This window comes from Engystomops pustulosus, chromosome 4 (genome assembly GCF_040894005.1).
Source record: "Engystomops pustulosus chromosome 4, aEngPut4.maternal, whole genome shotgun sequence".
Taxonomy (NCBI): domain Eukaryota; kingdom Metazoa; phylum Chordata; class Amphibia; order Anura; family Leptodactylidae; genus Engystomops; species Engystomops pustulosus.
The window spans coordinates 149,819,275-149,847,217 of record NC_092414.1 but is presented as its reverse complement, the minus strand read 5'-3'; the positions used below and the strand labels follow the sequence as shown (position 1 = coordinate 149,847,217).

Genomic DNA, 27,943 nt, shown 5'->3' with positions numbered 1-27,943 from the left:
GGTGGTTTTATTTGCCAATCAATGCGATTATTTCAGGACTTTTATCAGGAACTGTAGACCAGTGTTGTGGCATAAATGTCCCACAAGATGTGTGTGTTCTCTTAAAGGGGTTTTCCAATAACAGGCAAATATCTGTTTTGTATTGGAGCTCCACTAATCTGTATGGGGATGGGCTGCTATATCAGACAGAGGTGGCATTTCTGAAAACAACCCCTTTAAACATGCAAGGTGGTGTCTGGCAGATTGTCTGATCACATTGTACATGCAATTGTTTTGTCGAGCCACATTTCTGGCAAATTCACTACAAAATGTGATATAACAGCAATGTGTGAGAACAGCTATTCACAGCTTAGACACCAGATTTTGACTTTTGTATGTAACCAATAGAAAGATGTTTGAGCACAGACTGGAAAAAGGCACAGGAATTAAAAAAAAAAAAATTGAGTCCATTATTTTTATAATGGAAAATTGGCAAACTAGGTAGATCAACAAACTTACTTGGCAACAGTTTCTGTTTTCTCTGTTATATCTGTGTCACAGCTGCTGCCTTCTCACTGTGTTCTAGCTCTAATTCCCTTAAAATGTCAATGAAACTTTATGGGAAGATCTCAGCTGTTGGCTTTTAATGTAATTTAGATCAAAGCTACGTTCTCTATAATTTCCACATTGGAAAGAAGCTCTGAGCTTCTGTGCACTTTTCAGTTCATTATATTCATTACATTATACATGAACAGCAGTGACAAGTGCCCATGGTCAATCTGGTGGCCTAATTTCACTGACCAGAGTCCTTATGGCCCTGCAGAACAGCAACACCAAACTAACTGTGATTACACAGGGAAGAAGGGACTCCTTGTATCTTATAGCACTGTGTTCAGTGACATCCAACCATCACATGCTCCGGGATGTATGGACCGACCATAGACTACTGTATAAGCTCTAATATGCAGACAGGTTATTCTTTAAAAAGCAGATTAGATCTAGGGGTATGTTCACATAAGCCAATGTCTACTTCTGTATTGCAAGAGCTAAGTGTAAGCACAAACTTTTTTCTTTTTTACAAAGTCTGCAGATTGTTTAGTTATATGTATTTCCATTTTCTATGCCTTGGTCTTTGTCCGATTTGTCCAAGTGAAGGAAGAACGCTAAAAGAGAAATGCTCTGATGTGTTTTTTTAAATATAGCAGGATATCTTGAAAACAATGTTTTTCTCCACCATTTGGATATATTTCAGAACTATCCTCTTTTTTTTTATGGAGTGCAATACACCACAAAAATTAAGGGGTTACTTTTAGGGTTACAGTTCTATCTAAAATTCTTCAGCTGCTCCTTTCGGCTTGTAATCCACCAATAGAAAAATATGCATAAACCATACATGTAAACATAGCAAAAAAAAACAAAAAAAATACAATTCTGTGCATGTTTGTAATATTTGTAGCATAGCGCCCTCTACTGGATATAACTTACCATGCAGCGATTAGTGTTCAACAAGTAGTTACAGTATTAGTATTAGTTATGTAGTTATTGTTGCTTTGGTATAACTTGATTGAACTTGGTATATTTTCTTACCCCTCATTCAATGAAAGAAAAACCCACAGTGATGACAGAAATAACGTGAATCTGACAAATGTAAAAATAAATTACATTTCGTTGAAAATGAACAGCAGACATTGCTTTTCAGTCGTGCTTCAACAGAATTTATTAAAAATAAAACTCATGAAACAGGACTGGACAGAAATGATGGTTCTTATGTTTTATTGCACAACCTTTTGAGGCAATCACTGCAATCAAACGATTACTGTAACTGTCAATGAGTCTTCTGCACCTCTCTCACCAGGTATCTTGGGCCACTTCTCATGCGCAGGGCCGGTTCTTGCCTTTTTGCTGCCTGAGGCGAAAATTGAAAATGCTTTCCCCCCAGATGATGCTACCTCACACTAGTAGTCTGTTAATGACACAGACATTAGTGACATCTAGTAACTTACAGGTGACTATCTGCACCATCAGGAATAGGACGATTTTCCCCAGCTATTATTTAACTCTGCTGAATTCACTGTCAAATGTCTTCAGCTCCATGCAGCATAACTCCACACTGCACCCCTAAAATACCACAGTCACTTACAGTATGATGGAGTGTGTTTCTAATATATATTGTCCTCACAACATGACTGAACACATCCTTTATATAGTCACCTGAATAAAAATGTAGTATATACAGCACCCACAATTAGTTGCCCTAATTTAGCCCCCCCCCCCCAGTAATGAACAGGCTCACCCAATATACATCCCCAGTATACACAGCCATGACACCTGCCCCACAAAAAAATCTTGCACTCACCTTCGGGCTCCAGCCCCAGCGCTCCCCCACAGCTCCCTCCTGCAGCCAAGTTTACTGTATAGTGACGCAGGCCACCGTGCGTGTGATGTCATTGCGCATGCCAGCCTACCTTTTCAGGTAGTACGGACTTGCCGGGAGTGATATGCCGCCCCTAAAAGGGGTCCATAACCTGCTAACAGACGTAGGAAAAAAGGATTCCGTGTCCAGCTTCATCCAAGATAATCCACACTTTTATTAGGGCATAATTGTTAAAATTCCAGAGTGTTACATGGCCAACATGTTTCAAGCGGGCAGACCGCTCTTAATCATGGCTTGTGGATTATCTTGGATGAAGCTGGACACGGAATCCTTTTTTCCTACGTCTGTTAACCTGTTGCAGCCCTTGCAGTGGGGCAGTCCGTGCTTCATTGGATTCTCCTGTTTGGCGTGAGGTGAGCTGGACTCTTTCAACTTTTGTCCATAACCTGCTGCCTGAGGCGAGCACTTCAACCCACCTCATGGCAGATGCGGCCCTGGATTCCTGGAACATCAAGCTCAAACACTCAGCAACTGGAACTGAACTGACATGACGAGTTCAGCTGCGTTTGCTGAGCTTTTGGGCCAGACATTCTAGCAAACACACAATGCGAGTTGTTTGCAGCAATAGGCCTAAGGGTGAAGACACATGTGGCGTTTTTAGGCCGTTTTTAGTTAGTGCGTTTTCAGATCGTAAAAAACGCATGCGTTTTTGACCAGTTTGAATTAAGATAATTGGTCAAACCTGTCAAAAACGCATGCGTTTTTTACAATCTGAAAACACACTAACTAAAAACGGCCCAAAAACGGCCTAATAACGTCACGTGTGTCTTCACCCTTAGGGTGTGGAATTCTTGCCTACAACAGGCTCTCTGCGCCCCCCTAGCCCCCCCCCCCCCCCTTCAAGCTGCCACTTTCCAGGCACTGAAAGTACCTTTCCCAAACACCCAGACAACAATTACACAATACAAGTAAACCTTGGAAACACACAAGTTGCCCTGCAGTGTATTGTGATCAGTTTAAAGTGGAAATATTTGCTCCCAGGTTCCCTTTAATAGCTTATTCACACATCAGTTTTTTTTCTCAGTACGCTAAGAGAAACATACTGACTTTTTAGGGGTTTTTTTTGTGTCCAAATTATTATTTTTTTTCCTGCATGGCATTTTTTGATCAGTCGATGAGCTGTAGAACCTGGTGGATTACATTAATTAGAAAGCAAAACCTGGTTCCCTGCATTATAAGTGTAAAAAGAAATTCTTGCACAGCCTTTTTGTTTTGTGGACCCATAAACCTAGACATAAATCTATTTTCATCTGTAATGCGCAAACGTAGAAAAAAAATGGGATAGGCACTAAAATGTTTTCCACGGAACCAGTGAAAAAACACACAGAAAATAAAGGGACATTATGTTGTCCATGAAAATCACATGTGACATAAGGAAAAAAAAATGGATATGTGAATAAGCCCTTAGAATTAGAATCATGTGTAGTGTTAAGGCAGTCTAATACACAGACACAGACAATTCACTAAAACAAATCTATTTTTCTCATAGAGGTAATCTTCTAAAATACAGCAGCCATTGAGCTGCATACAATGGAATAAAGCGTCTTGTGGATTGCAGGAAACAGTCTATAAGTCAGTAGATGGATGCGCTCTCTAAAGGTTCCAGGAAGAACTACGTTCCAGTCCCTGAAGTTGTAGTCAGCAGATATTACGGCACATGTCGGAATACCTCTGGTTTCATCTGTGCCCACTTCTCCTTCAAGTTTGATTTGACATGTTCCGGAGCAAAGATGTAATCGATGGCTCGGTGTGACAAATCCCATATTTGATTGGGGGTCAGGTTAAAGGTCTTAGCAGCAATTTCATACTCAAGGGAGAGATCTGTAGCAAATACGCCTTTATCGTCAGTCTAAAAAACAAAGAATATTCTCTGTGAAACCATAAGATTAGTTCCAGATATAAACTGCTGTGGTAAAATGATTGGTTGCCATGAGCCACTAGAACAGTTTTGCTCTCACATTTCTGACAAATGTCCCCAATTTGAGCATTGTTAGCACTTTGTTTCTAGCCAATCACTATTACATATCCATTTCCAGCAGGCCAGGTCAAATATTAGCCATCATTAGTGGTGTCATAGGAAAGATTCATGACAGACAGATTGCCCTATTAGGCTGTGTCACACGTTCCACTAGTCTTGCGTTAAACAATATTTAAACAATACAAGACACCAGGGTCTTGGTACCGATCTTTGACCGCGGCCTTAATTTGCAACCTCATAAGTTGCAGGACAAATGAATCAATGGCATAAGAACATATGGCGAATTTTATGTATAAAATGGTCATGAATGTGTACACAGACCACAGTTTTCTTATCTTTTAATATTAGAAATTTCTAGCAATAACATTTTTGAAAGAAGGTTTCTTGAACAATTTATCCTCTAAAACATTGGACATCATTAATAAACTATTATTGTGACTTACTAACAATAGTTTTGTTAATGTGTACCCATTGCTTAATTTTTTTCCATTAATTAACAATGTATAATATACTGTGTGTACTACATACAGTTGGTACAGAAAGTATTTAGACCCCTTTACATTTTTCACTATTTGCTTCATTGAAGCCAATTGGCAAGAACAAAAGTGTTCTTTTTTTGCTCATTAATGTACAATCTGCGCCCCATCTTCACAGAAAAAAAAAATGTAGATATTTTTGTAAATTTACTAAAGAACTATCACATGGTCATAGACTCAGACCCTTTCCTATGACACTCATATTCTCATATTTGACATGCTGCCTTGGACTTGATTAGGAAAGGTACACACCTGTCTATATAAGACTCACAGTGCATGTCAGAGCACATGGGAATCATGAGGTCTACAGTACTGCCCAAGGAGCTCAGAGACAGAATTGTGGCAAGGTACAGATCTGGCCACGGTAACAAAAGAATTTCCGCAGGACAAAAGATTCCTAAGAGCACAGTGGCCCCCATAATCCTTAAGTGTAAGAAGTTTGAGACAGCCACAATTCTTCCTCAACCTGTCTGTCCAGCCAATCTAAGAAGAGCCTTGGTGGGAGAGGTAAAGAAGAAAGCCAAGATCCCTGTGGCTGAGCTCAAACGAGGCAACTATCACTGCAGCCTCCACCAGTCAGGTTTTTATGGCAGGGTGCCCATGGGAGCCTCTCCTCAGTGTAAGGCTACATTCACACTATGTATGCCCACTGTAGCGTAGTAAGGCGGACATACATCGGGGCAGCTCCATAGTAATATATGGCGTACAGCGCCATATTCTGTCTTCTGGCTACAGAGCAGTGCCGCATGTGTGCAGCACCGTACCGCTCGCGTAGGGCGCTGTGCGCCCATTGCAGCGTATGGGGGACGTATATATGCTGTATATACGTTCTCCATACGTTCATGTGAATGTAGCCTTAAAAAATACACTACAAAATACATAAAAACTGTATGCGGCTTTCATATTTCTATGTATTTTTTTGTATGTATGCATTCATGTATTTATATGTTAAATGGAAAACAATGCCTCCTTTTGCTACCATGAAAGGCAGCCCCAAGTATGACCTACAAGAAGTTTAATAACATGATGTGGGATTAAGCCAAACCAGTTTATCAATTCCAGAAGGAACAGACTCCGAACTGTAGACAGCACTAGTTTCAACCTGATTGGGTCTCCTTAGTACAGTGTATGGAACTGATTTGGCTGTGTGAGAGGCTATTGACTCGGGTCAGAAAGTAAGAATTCTCCTTATTGAGAGTTTCCCAATTAAGGCGGCCTTAATTGGCAAACACTCCATAAGGAGAACTAGCCACTCACACAGCCAAACCAGTTCCCAACATTGTACTGAAGAGACCCAATCAGGTTGAAACAGTGCTGTCTACAGTTGGGAGTCTGTACTGGTTTTGTGAAAATAACTACATTTTTAGTTCTGTTTTTTTCTGTGAAGAGTGTACATTAATGAGCACATGTACATTAATCTTACCAAAATGTAAAGGGACTTTACCCACTGTATATGGATATAGCATACTGTTATTATTCAAAATCTCTGCACCAACTGAAAAAAAAAACACAAAAAAGAATAGGAGAATAGGAAAATGCCACCGATATTAGAGCTCCTTTTCTTCTCCTCTCAGGTGTTTCATCAATCCCATGATGCCTCAGCACCACATCACATGAGACAGAACCACCTCTATCAGGTGTAGTGAGTTGTGATTATCAGAAGTCTCGTTGGAATAGAAGTTTGTGCCCCATGTTCAGAGCATGTCATGCTATTTTAGCCTTAGCATTAAACTACTAGCTCAATCCGGTAGGGTCTGAAATATCCTTTTCTAGAACACCCTCAGTTATGTAAAATGTGAAAAGAAGCATATTTTGCCTGAGATGAGTCAAGTTCAGAGGCTGCAGGGGAAGTGTAATTTCAGAATTCTCTTGCCCAAATAAAATTGGCTTCGCCAGATGCAGTTTGCGCTTGCACATGTATTCATTATGTGTCCAGCACAACACAAGACTCTAAAGGGGCTTTTCCGTGCCGATTCGCACAGATAATCTAATTACTAATCTTTGCAATTTACACAAGTTTTATATAGGTAACAAATAAGCTGGAGACTTACACATAACACAGATGGATGATCAAGGCTGTACCAGAATCCAAAATGATGCTTGTCGTACGAAGGGACGGTCTGTCCTTTAACATTGGAGGTCAAGCAGAGCTCTAGGCAGAGCAATATTCACACATTATTCAATCCAAGTAGTGTTCTACTAGTGTGTATTCATTTTATGCTAATATAAACAGTAAGATAGCAGCAGGAGCAATAAAACATACAGCTGTAAAAATGTTATAAGTAGAGAACAAAATGTGAGCATCTAAAAATACCAGACAGGTCCTCATTAAGTAACCTTCATAAAACATACATTGACGAGGACCCGATAACAACCACAATGGAAGACTGCACGCGGTTAGTCATGGCTCTATTTATTAGAAATTATTTTTATGCGGCATCTGAGTCATTCCTTCATTGAATCAGCAAGGCTGACTCATCTCTCAAGACAATTTCAGGACAAATCCATCTTTAACCTCTTAATGACACACAACGTACTGGTAAGTTATGGTGTTTTAACTCCTTCAAGCTCTGTACGAAGAGGGCTGGCTTACACATGTACAGCGCAGAGGCGGGGTTGCTGCATATTGGAGCAAACAACCACCACTAATACTTGCGATTGGTGCTAGCAAACTTGAAAAAGGTGGCTAGTCACCCGAAACGTCTTACCCTTACCATGGGATAAGGAAACACCCTGTTTTTTGCACAATTTGGGAGTGCAGCAGGAGATATATATATATATTTATATATTATATACACACACTAACAGAAAGAGAACACCTACCCATGGGGATGCGATGTTCTTTGACCACTTCAACAATTTTTGCCGAGTTACATAGGAAGGTTCCATGTCCTATTCTATCTGGTGGAATTCCCAGCAGAAGCCCAGTCTCCTCTTCTTGACTGGCCACCTATAAAAATGTAATTTCTTACGTAAACTAACATCAATTATTGCATCTCAATCCAATGAAAACTTTATATAAATATAATAATAATATAAATTCCAGTCCAACCTATACATTATATTTTACAGGACTATAAAATAACATATCTTTAGCATAGCTCATAAAATATCAGATCATTGGGGTCCGACATACTGCACCCCTTTTATAAAAGTAACTGTAAAGTTACTGACAGAAAATAGGAGAAAGAGAGTTACTGACAGAAAAGGATAGAGCCTTTGACAACAATTCCGACAATACCTGTATTCCAACAATTCCTATTCTGATATACAGCATGGTATATCTATAATTTCTTCTTATCAATCATATTCAGCTATTCCTGAAGTGGGCAGGATCTTCCTGTGCCAAGTGAAACACTGAGGGCATTCATATGAATCAGGACAGCATTTTTATAATTGGCCGATCTGAAGCATGTGATAAGTCACATGCTTTTGACATCACTCAATGTCCTCTTTTCTCTCGCATTACATTACTACTGTTCCTCCAAACAAGCCTACTCTCCTCCTTTATAGTTTCCCATGGTTACCAGGAAGCATGGAAAATGGAGAGCAGCCAGGGGGCAAGGTAAAGCTAGTTAGAGAAAATTAAAGAATTGCTTAGGCAAAAGATTTTATATTTTACAATTGTACTTTAAAGAGGTTATCCAAGTTTAAGAAATAACTTAGGGCCGGGCTATTAAAAAAAAAAATAAATGTGGTATGTCTGTTCATACAGGGCCACAGAAGCCGTGCACAGGGAGTTTCCGGCCGGCGAGGTGGCCAGCCACGGCCATCCGTCCCCATCTCTCAGCATTGTAGGGTGCTGGGAAATGGTGGGAGATTCCGGATAGCCAGAAGCTCCCTGTGTGCCCCAAAAAACAAACGGCACAGATCAGACGGACCGCGGCGGGGGACATCAGCAGCGCCGCAGAAGGCAAGTACACATTTATTTTTTTTAAATAGCCCACCCCAGCCTGGCCCTAAATTATTTCTCAGATAACCCCTTTAAATATTTCTCTGGATGAGCAGCGCCCTTTTTGCTGAAATGGACAAAGCTATAGCATGGCTATGTGACCATAACATGCAATGTCACTCACCAGAGAAGAAGACACAACTCTAACTAGAGCCTCTTCAAACAGATGACTAGTGTGGGACTCAAATTGATCTGTAATGAACTGTTAGGCTTATATGACACAAGTGAATGTCATGGGAGACAAATATCTTACAAAAACCTGTATGCTCCTCACTGGAGAAGAATATGAGCAGTAAATGGAACAGTTTATCAGACAGGATAATGACTGATAAAAGAATAAATCTTCCTCTGATAAGACACGTTACAAAGTTTCATATATTAACATGAACTATTCATTTACAAAAAAATTACAGATACTTATCAGTTTACATCTGCAATATAGGTTTCCATTATCCTCTTCTATTATGAAAGACCAAAATAAAATACTGAAGTCGTTAGGATCATTTGATGATTTTTGCTCTGTCTTTTAACAATAAACTTGCATACATTCCCAGTGTGGAATAAAGCGCACTGGGAATTTAGTGGTGTGGTTAAAGGTTTTTGGGAAACCACGTCAGCCCTATCTCTGTGCTGGCACATCACAATACTATACATCCTGCTATTACAGTTAAAACTGTAAGTCTCTTATATACCCACAAACACACACAGATCCTAAATACCGCATTGTCTTACCTCTGACAAATGAAGAGCCAGTTTGAGGCCAGACCTTCTAGCTTCAGTAAGAGGATCCATAAAGTCTTTTCCATGTCCAACCTGTAATCATTAACCTTAATCATTGACCATTAAACGTAATCGTACTACAGACAGTTATAATGTTCAAATATACCAGTAAATATAATATATATACAGGCAGTCCCCAGGTTACATACAAGATAGGGTCTGTAGGTTTGTTCTTAAGTTGAATTTGTATTTAAGTCAGAACTGTATATTTTATCATTGTAATCCCAGACAGAACTTTTTTGGTCTCTGTGGCAATTTTATTTTAAAAATGTTGGGTTGTCATAAAAATCAATATTAACACTAAAGCTTCATTACAGACACATTCTACAACTGTTACAGCTGATCATTGTAGCCTAGGATTAAAGTACAATAAATTACCAATCTCCAGAGGTCCCTTTGTAACTAGGGGTCGTATGTAAGTCGAGTGTTCTTAAGTAGGGGACCGCCTGTATATATAAAAATCCCCCCCCCCAGATGTTTCTAAACCGTTAAATTTTTATTACAATTTTTCTTAAGAGATTACAATTTACATTTCTTATTACAAAGGTTACAAATTGCTTCATTTAGTAAGAGCTTACTGCACCTTCCAAGCTCTTGAGTGTTAGATTTTCAGAGCTGAAGCAACAGCTTTGTAAACCTTTTCTGGACTGATATAGTTTGCCGACCTTGGTTTTGACGTTTTCTGAGATTTACCTTAAATGTGCCATAATGTACTGGGTTTAATATTACTGAATACATGTTTCCTTTTTGAGTCATGTAAAGCAAAGTTTTTATTTTATTCTGCGTTAAATTATCAGATATTAAATTAAATCTACCATCAAAATCAAGCATGATAAACCAAGGCACTGTGACTGTGGTAATCTTCTTATACAGTATTTGTTATCCATGACTTTCCTTCTAAAATCAACTATAAAATTATGCTAATGCACCAGAGGGCTCTGGGGGGGGGGGTTATTGCTAGAGCCCCTCAGTGTTATAGCTTTACAGGCTGTTACAGTGTGCAAGGAACACTTCCACATCGGCCTGATGTATTCTCACAGAAGCAGAGGGAGGGGGAAGTGCGACAGCCTGTAAAGCGACAGGAGATCTGGTAACTCCATTACAATAACTCATTAGCATAACTTTGATTTTATAAGGAAAGAGGCTGTGGATAACATATATAAGAAGATTACCACAGTCACAGTGCATGGAACTATGAGTAAGTGCTACTGGTTTATCCATGCTTTATCTTTTTAGTAAATTTCCTTTGACATTGTAAGTCCCATCTAGTCTGGGATAAAAGGGGGTTGCAGCTCTGGTTTAACATTGTATTTCCTTCACTGTTTTTTTCTGCACATAATTGACCTAACCAGGTATTGTGCAAGGAATTGCATCGCTGTCACATTTACCGGTTCTCAGTAGAGGTGGATGGCTGGCAATGCCACTCAAGCAGCACAATGTCTGGTCATGTTTATTCTTTTTAGCTTCATGTTACAAATGATAGGAATCTTCTTTGCCTTTACACAATCCTGATAGAACAGCTTGTGTTTTGCGTACATACTCTGATGCAGGCTACAGCATTGGTGTTTTCTGTAAACTATCTCACTAACCCTATCTTCCAAGAACAGATGGTACATGTCAGATAAGGTCATTTTTGTCATGACGTCCTACTATGACACTAGGCAACAAAAGCCAGGGGCCTCCTCAAGGTTAAGACCTCAGAAAGAACCTGTCGGCTTTTGTGCTGCAAAAAGACACTTCACTTTATACATGGCAGTATCACTACACAATGGATAAATTTGATGTATTTTAGACCCACTCCTGGTTTTTGCTTCGAAATACTGATTAGATGATGTGACCTAAGTGTCATCAAAAATGCTTGTATTCACTAACTACAATGAGCGTATGAACAGCGACATGAGAAAAGGTACACAGGTAATTCAAATAACCATTTACAGTCAGGAAAACTGGCGGCAACATTGACTATACTCACAGTTGGGTCACCACTGAGATCCAAGCCTAGGACAAGGTCACTTGTAGAATGGAAAAACTCTTCAGCCAGTTTAACGGTTTCTTTTGCAACAGTTGGACCTCCTCTTCTATCAATTGCTAGCAAGAATCTGCAAAGCAGACAGCTGAAAAGTCAGCAAACACAGTGATATCTGCCATCCATGGCGTGATCGTTGTCGGTTTTGGTGTCATATTAAAGGAAATCTGCCTTTGGGAATCCACTTAATGAAGTAGATCAGGTGGAAGATTCCTCATGGCTGCATCAACACTAGACAGTTTTTCATATTCCCTAGTATGGAGCCTTTGTCCCACAAAACGTAATATTATTAATATGCAAATTACTTGCAGAGGCTACTAGGCACATGGAGTAGCCTCTGTGATCCGGTTTACTTCATGGCCGGAGTAGTCATTCCAGAGCCGCCAGAACCTGCACGTCCAAGCTGCTTGTGAATGCAGAGAGGTCCCAACTAAGCTGCTGGCGTTTTAGGAGCTTCTATGCGTGCCCAGAGGTCCACTGGAACTAGCGGTATGCCCAGAGCCACTGCGCCTGCGCGAGCCGTGCCACTGTGTTCACAAGCAGCATGGAAGCTATGGAAGGCTGCATACTAAAGAATATTAAAGTTTAGTGATGATGCAGCCATGAGGAATCTACCACACAATGTACTTCAGTAAGTAGATTCCCAATGGTAGATTTCCTTTAAAGGGGAGAATCACACCCTTTAATGTATTTCTAGGTGCCATAGAACAAGAGACATTCACAAAGTTGCAATATAAAAAAAAAAAATTAGATTTTCATATATAGTTCCACATTCCTGACTGTAACTTTAACAGTGTATATCTCCGAATCAGTGGCGCCTAGAAACACAATACTAAAGGGGAGATTCTCTGTGTTTATAGGTGCCATAGTTCAGAAGAGTTTGAAGTGAGCGATCCTCCAGCCTGTCAACTTGTAACATGTCTTTTTAATAGTAATCCATAAAGAGAAAAGGTACCACTGCAGCTTACTCCTCTTCTCCATTACTGGGATCCATGTGCGCCACAGTGCAAGGAGCAAAAACTGGCTGGACTCCAGGACTAGATGCATTAATCCAAAAAAGGACAAGAAAATCCAGCACTGTGTGAAAAAGTTTTTCAAGCTTTATTCTTCCAATGTGAAAAGCACTTGCTATTTTTCTTGTCCTTTTTTGGATTAATGCAACATATCTTTTTAGGCTTTTCTACGTGTTGCCTATTCTTTTGGTGTAAATACAAAAAAGTGATTGTAACACAGAAAAGCGGCTTGGCGAGGCATACCTTACATCGATGTCCACTTCCTCAGCTTTACATTGCTTAATGCCCTCCAGCACAGTCTCCACATACGTTCTCTTTGTCATCCCTGGAAGTAAATTACGTGAAAAACAAATTACAGAGAAAAACATTTATCACATACAGGATGAGAATAATGTACAATTGTTGGAGGCTGCACCTCTGTACCCTTATTCGGGGCTTAGCACAGTCATCAGTTAGGACCAAGAAGGGAACCTGTGAATTGATGATAATTGTTTTGCCCTTCATTAATATGTAAAGAAGAACCAGTTATCATTAGTAAGAAAGTAAACTGATAAATTGATAGGATGCAGAGAGCCTGTACCTGTGGAAGACTCTCTTGGCGTGCTTCGTAACTCTAGGTATTTCACACCATCTGCAGCAAACTCTTTGATAACATCCTTGGTAACCTACGTTAATAATAATAAAAGGCAACTTTATGTTATTTAACAAAGTTGGCATAATGAACTTTACTTACAGATCCAACTCAATTAAGTAATCCTATGGCCAAGTGTTGGTGTATTTAATACAATGGGGCGCATTTACTATGGACCTTGTTCCAGTTGTCTATCGGTCTTTGCACATTCTTTTATGTGTAAACTACTTGCACATGTATTTAGAGGGTGCAGTCACACGTTGCAGTGAAAACTGTATCGCAATTAGTTTTGAGGTGGTTTTAGGTGCATTTTGTCAATTTCAGAGGTGAAAGACATGAACTGAATGGGTGAATTTGATTTTTAAGGAAAAAGCTGTTGCACAAATGTCATTCACCTGTTGATTTGATGTATTATACTTGTTAAAACAAGTAATATCACTTTAAACCACCCCAAAACTAATTGTGATGCAGTTTTAAATGACCGCACCCACACTAAACCACTACCAGTAGCTTGTCAAGAAGCTAAACACCTTTGAGAATATGTCTCTTTCATGACCTGGTACGGTGGCATGGGAGGCTGCTAAGGGATTATAGCACAGATTTCGTTACCTTGGCTTGTCCTTGAATCCCCATTTAACCTATATTTGGGGATCCCACCTATCAATAATTGGAGGCATATATTCCGCAAATGCCCAATATATATATTTATGGAAAATTACCTTAAGGAGTCATTCTAGTCTCACAGGTCACTAAAGATTAACCAGGAAAATTACATATTAACAGTATTCAATTAGCTGTCATTATCTTGCTAACAATTTCCATGTAGTAATACACATTAGCTAATGAACATTGTCATATGTTGGAGCACCATTTGGTTGTCATAGGTTACCTATTAAGAATAGAAAAAACTCACCAGTAATATATCTTCCGGTGTGTCTGTAATCTGGTGGATTATTTTGAACATTTGAAAACATCTATAAATGATAACATGAGATGAAATAAATGTGTTGTCTAATAAATGTAGAAAAAAAATGTTGTACAATAAATTCTAAAAATAAGAGCTAAAAATACCAAAATACAATTCAGGTCACCCTGGTAAATGTAAAGCCTATTCCTAGTCATCACTCAAGGGAAAATCAAAGAAGATAATGTGAAAATGGACATACTCTATACATCTTTATAGAAGTGTGGTTGAATAGCACTGCTGCTGTTATTCTTCTACAGAATAATCTGTTTTTACACCCAACACAATTACATTAAAAAGGTGTCCAGATTACTATTCACTCATTGCTAACCCACAACCACTCTTTCACTGGATAGAACATCAGACATGAGAAGAACGACTGTATGACTAGCAGTTCAGTTGACAGTCCCTCCGATTCTTATTGATGAGAACCTCTAGGACAGTGATGGAAAGCTTTATAGACTCAGTAGCCAAACCACAATAAAAATACCCTCTTATTAAATCCCAACATGGTCCTTGCTCCCTGCTATGTCAATTGTATTGGCTCAAAGAGGACACCAATACAGTAAAAAATGGGAAATTCAGTTTAAGAATTGCATGAACTGGTTACAATGACATACCAGCTCTGTCCACACCTTCTCCCTCCTCATTTAGTCCCAGGCAGCCCAGGATAGCACTTAGTTCAGCATGTCCTGGACTTTCTCGGACTGCAGGAGGATACCATGAATTCCGTCTGGTGAACTGTTCGGCCACCTGACACCAGAGCCATAGGTTTGCCACCACTGCTCTAGGACAGTTGCCTAAACAACCTTACCAGCACTGATCTGTTGTGTCTCTCCATGCTGGATGTTAGACAGAGTGGGAGCGTATGCTTCACTAAGGACTACATATACAATTTGTTTTTAGGTTAAGGCATTGTCCAGACATACTCTCCTACCCTGCGTCCTAACAAGATATCTACCATCGGATTCATTCCTTATAAAGCAGCATCACTAACTTAATTCACTTTACATTCTGATGAAGCATCTGACCTTGTAATAGTTTTTATGGACCCCTTTTCCTAATTGAGATGCTGTAAAAATATGCTATTGAGCTGCAGAAGCAATAACACGATCTTGGAGCACTTACAGCACATTAGCATATTTTAAAGAATCTTTATTAAGAAAAGGAGACATAAACTGTTACAAGGTCAGATCTTGCCTCAAGGTTCAAAGCGGATTCAGTCAGGGGCGCTGCTTTAGAAGGTATGATGGAAGATTTCCTTTAAGTGAACCCCCAGACTCTATGTCCACATAAACTGTATGAACTGCAAAGTAGAAAGTATACTAATAGTATGTTAACATCCTTACTCTTCTAGAGACCTCTTCTGTCCTTTGTCTATCATTGTCATTCCATTCTGAATATGAAGATGGGGCTTCTGGGCCATGAGCTTTTTCATGGTAGCAGAACTTATAGAGCCATTGAGGTGGGCATGCAGCTCCTGGAAGAGACAAGCCAGTAATAAGCCTGGTATATGCCTGGTTGAAACAACATTCTAGAAGCAATCTGTGCATTTCTGTTGTGGTTTCCATGCAAGCCAAACGTTCCTGCTGGGTCTGACCTACAGCAGACACCACCACTATCCAGCAGATTACTCTGATTTATAAATCCACCATCAGGTTCTCATTTGGGATCAGTCATTTCATTGAGAAAGATAGGCTAACATTTACTAATAGACAGTATCAACTCTAGTTCATGGCTGATACTTGGAATTAATTCTGGGACATATTTAGAGTTTAGAGGATGCGGTTGCACCAAGGCTCAGGGGCTTCATAGGGTCCATGAGGCATCTTTTCCCTATATGAGAAACCTGGTACTAAAAACAGTACATTATGTTGGGGTGCCTTTGTATTGGAGTCACTTCAAGTAATGCCTCTGTATAGAGAGCAATAGTGTAAACAGTGTTATTTCCAGAAAAAGCATGTGTCTTGTCTCTGTTATCAGAAATAACATTTATGTTATCTGCAGAAGATCAGGACTCAAAGTTTAGGTCATGTATATACACCACGGGCAAAGTGCCAAAGCCAGAGCTCTCCCTACATCACCTATTGGTTTATGGAGCTCTGCTCATAGAAATATTAGGGCAGATTTATCAAGCTGTCGGAAAGTTAGAATATTTCTAGTTGCCCAATCACAGCTCAGCTTTCATTTTACCAGCGCTCATGAATATTTTAAAGGGGGGCTGTGATCGGTTGCCATGGGCAACTAGAAATATTCTGACTTTCAGACACCTGATAAATCTGCCCCATTGCCATTGTGTGCCCTTGTTGGAGGTCCCCTTTATTTCTCATGGCACAGCATTCAGTGATATTGCAGTAAAAGAATAAGAAACCTTAACAGATCCTAATTATAAGTCAATAAGGCACATTGGTCACCATTGAGATCTCTGTTACTATGAATCTGTCACTTATAGGGATTCTACTATGAACACAGCCTATCCCCATGCAGATAGCAGTATTCTGGTAAGTATTGTATATCAGTATTCGTACGCCAAGTCAAGAAGTGGGAGGTAAACATGGAAAAGCTGCAAATATTTTTCTCTAGGATTCAGTCAAGGTTTTGCCTCCCAAATAGTTAAGGAAAATACTGTTCTTACTATTACTGCCTGAATGGGGCTCAAGGCCAGATTCACACACAGTAAACTGATCAGAGAACCATGGAGATGTGTACATCTTCTGCGCTCCTGGTTTTGACCAGAACACTGCCATGTACGAATATTATAGTACCATATAGTACTAGTACTCGTAGTATTCTCTTGTCTCTGTTCACACTGGAGTCATTGTTTTATTGAAGGCTCTACCTGCTCTTATGATGTCCTGTTCAAATCCCCCCCAACCACCACAGTGAATTAATTTTTGTTTCTCACATAAACAGTCAAAAGAAATACAAATGTTTTTTTAAGTTGGAAATTCCACTTGTTCCAGTTACTTCAGTCTTGGGCGAAGCAGCTGAGGATATTTGTGGCAGTCATAAAAAGCAGAGCATCTTTTACAGTCCTCTTACAATGCCTTATCCAGTGGTGAAAACTGAAGCCGATGGACCACAGTGCAAAGTCTGTGCCAGGCCCCTTTGTATAATGTATGGTCTATAGTACTGGTCTTCTCATATGGGAAGTGACACCTTATCCTCCCCCTAATTCCCTTGGACCCAGTTGTAGCCACAACCTTTGCACCCCTTACGTTACGCTCCTGCCACTCTCTATGGTGATGTGATGTCATGCAGCTCTGATGTCATTGTGTATCTCCAGCCTGTTCAGTCAGTGATCTGGAAACTTATATACATGACATAACAACACAGCCTGAGGACTGCAACTATCCATCACTATTAGTCTTAGTGCCATCGTGTAAGAGGAGCCACCTGCTACTTCCAGTAATACTGGATCTGTGGTCAGCTGTCTTATCCAGATATTCTACAAGCCAGGGATCAGGGCTCTAGCCTAACTGCTGCTACAGGCAGCAGCACATGATATGTAGTATGCACACAGCCATACATAATATGCATATACATATCAGCCCATAATATGTAGTATGCACACAGCCGTACATAATATGTATGTACACATCAGCACATAATATGTAGTATGCATACAGCCATACATAAAATGCATATACACATCAGCACATAATATGTAGTATGCACACAGCCGTACATAATATGTATGTACACATCAGCACATAATATGTAGTATGCACACAGCCATACATAATATGTAGTATGCACACAGCCATACATAATATGTATGTACACATCAGCACATAATATGTAGTATGCACACAGCTGTACATAATATGCATGTACACATCAGCACATAATATGTAGTATGCACACAGCCATACATAATATGTATGCACACAGCCATACATAATATGTAGTATGCACACAGCCATACATAATATGTAGTATGCACACAGCCATACATAATATGTAGTATGCACACAGCCATACATAATATGTAGTATGCACACAGCCATACATAATATGTAGTATGCACACAGCCATACATAATATGTAGTATGCACACAGCCATACATAATATGTAGTATGCACACAGCCATACATAATATGTAGTATGCACACAGCCATACATAATATGTAGTATGCACACAGCCATACATAATATGTAGTATGCACACAGCCATACATAATATGTAGTATGCACACAGCCATACATAATATGTATGTACACATCAGCACATAATATGTAGTATGCATACAGCCATACATAAAATGCATATACACATCAGCACATAATATGTAGTATGCACACAGCTGTACATAATATGCATGTACACATCAGCACATAATATGTAGTATGCACACAGCTGTACATAATATGCATGTACACATCAGCACATAATATGTAGTATGCACACAGCCATACATAAGTAGTATGCACACAGCCATACATAATATGTAGTATGCACACAGCCATACATAAAATGCATGTACACATCAGCACATAATATGTAGTATGCACACAGCCATACATAATATGTAGTATGCACACAGCCATACATAATATGTAGTATGCACACAGCCATACATAATATGTAGTATGCACACAGCCATACATAATATGTAGTATGCACACAACCATACATAATATATATGTACACATCAGCACATAATATGTAGTATGCACACAGCCATACATAATATGTAGTATGCACACAGCCATACATAATATGTAGTATGCACACAGCCATACATAATATGTATGTACACATCAGCACATAATATGTAGTATGCACACAGCCATACATAATATGTAGTATGCACACAGCCATACATAATATATATGTACACATCAGCACATAATATGTAGTATGCACACAGCCATACATAATATGTAGTATGCACACAGCCATACATAATATGTATGTACACATCAGCACATAATATGTAGTATGCACACAGCCATACATAATATGTAGTATGCACACAGCCATACATAATATATATGTACACATCAGCACATAATATGTAGTATGCACACAGCCATACATAATATGTAGTATGCACACAGCCATACATAATATGTAGTATGCACACAGCCATACATAATATGTATGTACACATCAGCACATAATATGTAGTATGCACACAGCCATACATAAAATGCATATACACATCAGCACATAATATGTAGTATGCACACAGCCATACATAAAATGCATATACACATCAGCACATAATATGTAGTATGCACACAGCCATACATAATATGTATGTACCCATCAGCTCATAATATGTAGTATGCACACAGCTGTACATAATATGCATGTACACATCAGCACATACTATGTAGTATGCACACAGCCATACATAATATGTATGTACCCATCAGCTCATAATATGTAGTATGCACACAGCCATACATAATATGTATGTACCCATCAGCTCATAATATGTAGTATGCACACAGCCATACATAAAATGCATGTACACATCAGAACATAATATGTAATATGCACACAGCCATACATAATATATATGTACACATCAGCACATAATATGTAGTATGCACACAGCCATACATAATATATATGTACACATCAGCACATAATATGTAGTATGCACACAGCCATACATAATATGTAGTATGCACACAGCCATACATAATATGTATGTACACATCAGCACATAATATGTAGTATGCACACAGCCATACATAATATGTATGTACACATCAGCACATAATATGTAGTATGCACACAGCCATACATAATATGTATGTACACATCAGCACATAATATGTAGTATGCACACAGCCATACATAATACGCATGTACAGCACATGATACGTAGTATATATGCATGCACACGGCCGTACACGCAGGGTTATTACAGCAGGCTGACATGTATGCGGGCAGGGGTAGTACTGAGGTCTCACCACTTTAGGCAGCTCTGTGTAGAAGTGGCGCGCTGCCTCCTCTGCCATAGCGCCTGAGCTCCGGTGCGCTGCTGGGTGAGCGGGACACCGGCGTCCTCCTTATACAGGACTTACATGTCCGCGCTCATTGGCCCCGGTGTCCCTCCTCCTCCTCAGTGTCGTCATCCTCCCCTCAGCTCCTCACTTATCTGGAGACAGTGCTCCGAGCTGTCCTGCGGCTGATAGGACAGGCAGGGGATCAGCGCCATCACACACACAAAGCCCAGGTTATACCCTGAGGTGCTGTCATATGATAAGAATACAAGCTCTGTCTTACAGTCTCAGTATTCCACACTATACACATGTCTGCTGTTGCAGAACCTCTTCGTTAAGATTAAACTGGGGGTGCTTGTAATAAACTTGTATACCTGGTATAGGTTCTACAGTAGTCTATGAGGAGGACACTATGTGCATATGATGATAGTTATACTGGCCCCATGTAGTGCTGCAAAACATAGGAGCTAACAGGATCCTCATGGACTGCCAGCAGCTAATAACAGCTCACATGTGCCAGCAGAATGTCCTCACAAAGGCCGTAAAACAGGTGCTGCCATGACCTCAAGGTTAACATGTCAGGTATCCAACCATATACCTGACACAGCAGCCCTCCCTACAGCAGTGCATTCACACCTGCAGTTTTTCAAGTGCAGTTTTTGATGTCCAAATCAGAAGTAGGGTTTAAAAGAAACAAGGAACACCTTTCAATAATATATTCTCACCTATTATTATCCACACCTGCTTTTGGCTTCAAAAACTGCATCTGAAAAACGTGCCCTGTGTGAGTATCCTCACAGACTGTATGTTATTACACTGTAGATCCCACACTCCATAAATACAAATCAGGGTTTTTCACTATCCCATCCACATGCACCAGAAATTTTCCAGCACCGAGTCTCTCTGCTACCACAAAATAACACCAGAAGCAAATACAAGCAGCTTACTTCTTACTTCCCACAGAGAAACTAAAAATAGCAGGAAATACACATTAGAGTTTAATCCTTCATGTTAATACACAGACCCAAACAGAACCTGCAGAACAGCTGCTAATACCGGTTTCCAGCAAGCAGGAGCACAAACATAACTATATCTAACTATCTCAAGGTCCATGCAGCTTATACATCTAGATGTATTTATTTAAGTGATCTTATTACAGATTATAAAGCAGCACAATGGTAGAATGTGTAAGTTAGGCCGCATTCCTATGCGTAATAATGGAAAGCCCAGAAAAGAGACAGATAATGGAGAACAGTCTGCAGTTATGGAAGCGCTCATTAAACTCTGATAGTAAGCAGAGGGCAGGCCACAGGTTGTACATCTTCTTCCAGCCTTTTAGCCAAGATGTATGTGTGCTGCACTTTATGTACATGCTCAGTAGTGAAGCTCCTCTGCTACAGATCAGAGGAATAAGGCACTGGTTAGGAATGCCTTCACTCATAATAGAACTGCTAGAGTGACCAGGAAAATAGAGCTGCGGCATCAGAGACCATTTTCATGGGATTGGAATTGGAGTGAGGAAAATTGAAGGGTCGGGAGTTGGCTTACTGACTCTCCAGCCCTGCTCAGCAGGGAAGAAGGGGCTCTTTGAGTCATATATCACTATTACATTCCTCTTTGGTGGGACCGTGAGGAAGGACACAGGAGTGGTCTGAAATTCCCAATTTCCCACATTCATAACTATATAGCTACTCTTTAATCAGGCTCCAATCTCCAAGTCAAGAAATAAACCAGATTCTTTATAAAGCAGTCATTTATTTTATTTATTTACATTTTCTAGCACTTATGTACATGTATCCACTCTTTGTAAATACTAAGCCCACAGAATAAAATGTTACGTTTTTCTATGAGCGTGTCTCCAGTAGGTATCGTGTCAGAAGAACTGCTTAACCAGCCATGTAAAAGCAGATGGTCTGCAAAAATGAAGTGTGCTTGAGTATACGCTTAAAGGCCACCTAGCACCAGGATGAAATAATGTATGCAAATGAGCCTGAAGCCCATCAGGCTCATTTGCATACAATTCTTCATCCTGGTAGTACATGCCATTTAAAGAAAGAACATTGGACCAAACTCGACAATCTTATACTCGTGGGTTTTCCCTGACCAAACCTAAAATCATTGAACTGAACTCAGGATGTCCATTCAGCTCAGTGATTCTGGGTTTGGCCCGGTAAATCCTACTTAAGCCACTATCAGATTTCCTCCTTCTGCTGTTCATGCCACTGTCATGGTATACAGTATAGACAAAAACCATGATGCACATGATAGTAACAGGTAGCAGAGATTCTGTGACTATATATGAGACCAAACAAATAATTTATGGAATTGGTTCCTCAAAAAACACTGGATCGTTTGCATGCTTTCAGATATTTTACAGTGTAGCATATTTACAGTATGTCAGCTTAACAAAAAGGATTTCATTTTTCATAGAAAAAAAAAATAAAACTATATATTAAAGCTTTTAGATAGGGAAAAGTTTGCTTTCAGAAGCCAACCTTAATGAAAAGGCAGTTTTAGTACAGATACCGTACATTACAGAAAATATACAAGCAGAACACCCGGAAGCTTCATGTTCTGAAAAGCCAAGGCTTGTTCTTTATACATCAGTCACCCAAAATGTCATATATAAAGTGAGCCGTCTGCAGGTCCGACATATCCCACACAGATTAAAAATACATCGATAAGAGTCCAGATTCCAAGTCCTCCAAAGCTGAAGAGCTTTCCAAGACCTTCTCTCCACTGGCCCAAGTAAAAACGGTCAGCTCCAAAGCCTCCAAGTGTAATGCTGCAGGGAGAGTCCAAGAGAGGCAATAATATATCATATGAAATGCCAGTGACAGATATTTTTTTTTACAATGTAAATATTCAAAACACAATTACAAATGTTTATAGAATATCTTATTATAACTGTTGGCGTTTCTTTCGAGCCTCTCCAGAGACACAAGGTGGATTTAAGTTTATGCAGGCAATTTCCCATGAAGTGAAATCTGCAGCAAACTATCAGTAACACAGACTTTGTCAGAGATTTGTTTGTGATGCAAAATTATGCCATAAGTGAATCCACCCTTAGGCTCATCCTTAAAGGAAACCTACCACTTGACGTGGTAGGTGTAAGATGCATATACCGAGCACCAGCTTTTTAATCTTTATAGCCGAAGCTGCTTTCAGCGCACGGTGGTACGCGCTTTCCCTAATTTTACACACACAAAGAGTTTGCTTTAATGCTGACCAACAACCTAAAACAAAAGTGCCCCTGGATCTGCCCATATCATTCATGGTAAAAGCTGACATAACTGCACATCTGTGGTTCATGCCTGCTCTCAATGTTTCCCAAAAAAATAAAATAAAAATTTGGTGCTACATCATTCACCACTTTCGTCACTGACGTTTCAGATGGACAAATATTTGATCTTCTCAACGATGGGAAAATTAAAAATCAGAGGCACTTGTGTATGTTAGAAAGACCAAACATCCACATTACAATGGCCTTGGAAAGATTTATTTGCCATCTATGGAGCACAGCCTACGGGACATAGCTTGTCCTTGTCTAGCTTCTTATTTTTGTTTTCGCTTACTTGTGCCAGATAGGATGGACTGAAACGGAGCCCAAAATACTGAATATGTGTCTAAATTCTTGAGTAAAAGGACATTCCTGTGCAGCTCTGAATGTGAGCTTAGGGATGGCATAAAACATGCATGAAGACATTACCTGAGTGTCAGGGCGGTGGACCACTTGTAGCCCCCGGTCCAATTACAGAACAGCATCTTTGGAAACACGCGGTTACCTGCCAAAAAAAAACATAACCCAGTTATTATACACGAGAATGCAGGTTTTACCATGTATCCAAGTGTAGGAGAGACATACACCAATTCAATGGCAAAAGGTCATATCCAAAAGCAAACAGCTGTTTAGGCACTACAGGGAACATTTATCCTTAATAATGTGCAAGTATCCTAGATTTTTCTCTCTGGTTCCCAAAGTAATTTATTTTATACTTTTTTTTTTTCCAGTGAACCCAGGTATTGAAGACACTTAACTATTTAACAGTCCCCCAAAAACACAGTGTACAGCCTTCCAGAGATGCTGGGGGAGATTTATCAGTGCCTCTAAGCCAGTTTTCTGTTGTTGAAGTAGTAATCTCAATTTCTAGAGCACTGCAAGGAGTGCTTGCATGAAGCAGGCTGGTGTGGGGCCTTGTCCTGTGCTTACACACCAACGCTAAAGCCTGTGAACATTTACATTCATTGGTAGGCAATGTAATGTACAGAATGACCTTGGAGACACTTACCTAAACAGTTGACGTGATCCTTTACAGTACATGTAGCATTATAACGCTGACGAGGACAGGATACAGTCATGCAAATACTAGAATTGGACTTGGTACACTCATACTCCGATGGAGGGAGCTGCCAGCAAAACTGACACGTCATGTTAATGGTGAAGTTTTCTTGTTGTTGATGGTTATCATCCTGTGAGCGAAAAGTATAAAATAACAATTACTACCAAAAAAAAATCTGTATTTGTATTATATTAAAACAATCACATCAATGTGAATGGGTTTCACAAGTACTATGACAACTTTATGAGGGATAAACAGTTGGAGAAGCAAACAGGTAAGTACAAATGATTTTATTGTTTCGGGATAACTTACCCCATGTCAAACTTAACCCTTTCAAAATGACAAGACTAAGAAAGGGCATTAAAACGTGATATTTCCCTGTTACTAAGTATAAGAACCATTAGCTAAAAACCCTTCTGTGCAACTTATGGCTTCTTTGACTTACCACACACATAACCTGAGGTTTGGCCTTACAGTCAAACGCGACAGATTTGCCATAGACACAAGAGTAATTTGTATTGCAGGTCATACAATCTGCTGGTAATTTGCTGCAGAGCCCATTGCTTGGACATTTAGAGATGTAATCGGGCGGAGAAGTGGTTTCTGAAATGAGAAGAATACTGTGAGTATAATATTCAATGATTTATGGTCCATTTACATACATCGGAGACGCAGTTTTAGAGTCTGTACAAGGTGTCCAGTCTGAGGAGGAACAGCTCTGCAGAACCTTCCAATGCTTTTACTCCAAATGGAGACATTGAAGGGGGCACCCAGTAACATACTAAGCCTGCAGATTGCCATGTCAGTGGAGGGATTTAGCCCACCCACAACTACTTTTGTAGAGAAAAAAAAAAAAAAAAAAGGGAAGGGAAGGGAGTTTGGGCTAGATTTACATAACCTATTTTGGTCCATATTGACATGATGGCATCACACAGTTGCCGCAGATTTGTCGGCTGCACATCCATGATGCGAATCTCCCGTTCCACCACATCCCAAAGATGCTCTATTGGATTGAGATCTGGTGACTGTGGAGGCCATTTGAGTACAGTGAACTCATTGTCATGTTCAAGAAACCAGTCTGAGATGATTCCAGCTTTATGACATGGCGCATTATCCTGCTGAAAGTAGCCATCAGATGTTGGATACATTGTGGTCATAAAGGGATGGACATGGTCAGCAACAATACTCAGGTAGGCTGTGGCGTTGCAACGATGCTCAATTGGTACCAAGGGGCCCAAAGAGTGCCAAGAAAATATTCCCCACACCATGACACCACCACCACCAGCCTGAACCATTGATACAAGGCAGGAGGGATCCATGCTTTCATGTTGTTGACGCCAAATTCTGACCCTACCATCCGAATGTCGCAGCAGAAATCGAGACTCATCAGACCAGGCAACGTTTTTCCCATCTTCTACTGTCCAATTTCGATGAGCTTGTGCAAATTGTAGCCTCAGTTTCCTATTCTTGGCTGAAGGAGTGGCACCTGGTGTGGTCTTCTGCTGCTGTAGCCCATCTGCCTCAAAGTTCGACGTACTGTGCGTTCAGAGATGCTCTTCTGCCTACCTTGGTTGTAACGGGTGGCGATTTGAGTCACTGTTGCCTTTCTATCAGCTCGAACCAGTCTGCCCATTCTCCTCTGACCTCTGGCATCAACAAGGCATTTCCACCCACAGAACTGCCGCTCACTGGATGTTTTTTCTTTTTCGGACCATTCTCTGTAAACCCTAGAGATGGTTGTGCGTGAAAATCCCAATAGATCAGCAGTTTCTGAAATACTCAGACCAGCCCTTCTGGCACCAACAACCATGCCACGTTCAAAGGCACTCAAATCACCTTTCGTCCCCATACTGATGCTCGGTTTGAACTGCAGGAGATTGTCTTGACCATGTCTACATGCCTAAATGCACTAAGTTGCCGCCATGTGATTGGCTGAGAAATTAGAAATTAAGTGTTAACGAGCAGTTGGACAGGTGTACCTAATAAAGTGGCCGGTGAGTGTTTATGTTGGAGAAAGATCACATTAAGTACTGAGTAAATACAGTTGTCCAAAAGAAACATCATTGGAAATAATTACCAACTATGTTGATGCTGGGGAGCAGGGTGGAGGATGACGGCTGCTCTTTTAAAGCTTGTGCCACTGCTTGAAAGTGTTCAAAACTCAATGATCCTAGAGAAAGTATATACAGAATGTCACAGCTGTGAATAATAATTTACTGTCAGCGTAAAGGAATTGGACAGTTAGATAAGCAAGGTATAAGGCTCTGTTCACATTAGTCACAGTGCATGTGACTAATGTACTGAGCCCCCACAGAAGGGCTATACAGACAGTGCAGTGCACACTGTACTGGATACAAATCAGAAAATCCACATAAAATGGCCATCTATGTTATATGGAGGCGCCCATCACCTGATGTCTGCATTCTCTGAGGCCTCTCCCCTGCACTATTGCACCGGATGAGGCACTGATCTCATAGAGGCTGCTGGAGAAGAGACAGGTGGGTAGTTGCGCGCCCTGACACTTACCGCGCCCGGAGAAGACATAGAGCTGGGACAGGAACACGACTACACGGAAAAACCTCTTCAGTGCAGACAGGGCCGCCATGTTGCTCTAATTCGTATTGCGCAGCCGCAGATAACAGCAGAATCTCTGCATTGCGTTCCAGGTCTCGCTGTCACTGCTGGCTCCGCCCAGGCTCTCCTTTGTGAGTTGTGATTGGATGAGCCTGTAGAGGCAGCGGTATGTATCCGCCCGGTGATGTCCTCTGCCTCCGCAATACATTCTCTTCTATTTGGGCAATTTCTTTTTCTTCACTCCTTTTCTCCATAGGACTAAGCACTTTGTTTTGGTTTTCTGCCACCGTTTGTTCCAAAATGTCTTCTGATTCTGAATCATATGGTGGCTTGTTGGTACAAATCGCACTTCTTATTGTCACCACTTATTATTCTGTGCAAACAGGTGGTGGAAAAGCAAAATACAAAAAAAAAAACTCTCCCAGCTGTAGCGTTTTCTTTAGGGCCCTGCTTTTACGTCTTGTAGGCTTAGTACACATCTGCATTCCGATTCCATTCCCCCTTCTGTTCTTCAAATAGCAGTAAAAAATAGTGATTACTGTTTAATTTAATGCAAGTGTAATTGAAGGCAGTGAGGAACAGACTTTACCTTTCCATTCCTAAAAGGGATGGTGTAACAAACTCTCCCGCTGCAAGTGTTAACTATGCCTTCCAATGAGATCCAAATAACACACCCTTTATTCTGTGAGTCTGAACAATCACAGAAGTCTAAAGTTATGAAAACACTGTAAAATTATATACCTTCAAAAAAAAAAAAAAAAAAAGGTTAAA

At 40.2% G+C, this 27,943-nt stretch overlaps 2 protein-coding genes across 6 annotated transcripts; both read right to left on the bottom strand.

Annotated features, from left to right (window-relative positions):
- Positions 1-3,872: 3,872 nt before the first annotated feature.
- On the bottom strand, positions 3,873-20,386 carry MAPDA (N6-Methyl-AMP deaminase). 4 transcript variants are annotated; one of them, XM_072148072.1, is made up of 10 exons: positions 20,226-20,386; positions 15,643-15,773; positions 14,243-14,303; positions 13,279-13,363; positions 12,942-13,023; positions 11,632-11,758; positions 9,612-9,692; positions 7,751-7,877; positions 6,979-7,079; positions 3,873-4,262 (listed from the first exon to the last, which is right to left on the bottom strand). In XM_072148072.1, the coding sequence occupies exons 1-10, from the start codon at positions 20,271-20,273 to the stop codon at positions 4,062-4,064; spliced, it is 1,044 nt and encodes a 347-aa protein (XP_072004173.1). In that variant the 5' UTR covers positions 20,274-20,386; the 3' UTR covers positions 3,873-4,061. The 4 variants fall into 4 exon arrangements, with proteins under 4 accessions (XP_072004173.1, XP_072004175.1, XP_072004176.1 ...); XM_072148074.1 differs by having other exon boundaries at positions 20,215-20,236; XM_072148075.1 differs by lacking the exon at positions 20,226-20,386 and adding an exon at positions 17,690-17,708.
- A 1,607-nt stretch (positions 20,387-21,993) lies between these two features.
- On the bottom strand, positions 21,994-27,316 carry TM2D3 (TM2 domain containing 3). Of its 2 annotated transcripts, none has more exons than XM_072148081.1 (6): positions 27,125-27,316; positions 26,676-26,768; positions 25,044-25,201; positions 24,548-24,728; positions 23,968-24,043; positions 21,994-23,043 (listed from the first exon to the last, which is right to left on the bottom strand). In XM_072148081.1, exons 1-6 carry the CDS (start codon positions 27,201-27,203, stop codon positions 22,878-22,880), a joined length of 753 nt encoding a protein of 250 aa, XP_072004182.1. In that variant the 5' UTR covers positions 27,204-27,316; the 3' UTR covers positions 21,994-22,877. The 2 variants fall into 2 exon arrangements, with proteins under 2 accessions (XP_072004182.1, XP_072004183.1); XM_072148082.1 differs by having other exon boundaries at positions 27,009-27,125.
- Between the last annotated feature and the right edge of the window lie 627 nt (positions 27,317-27,943).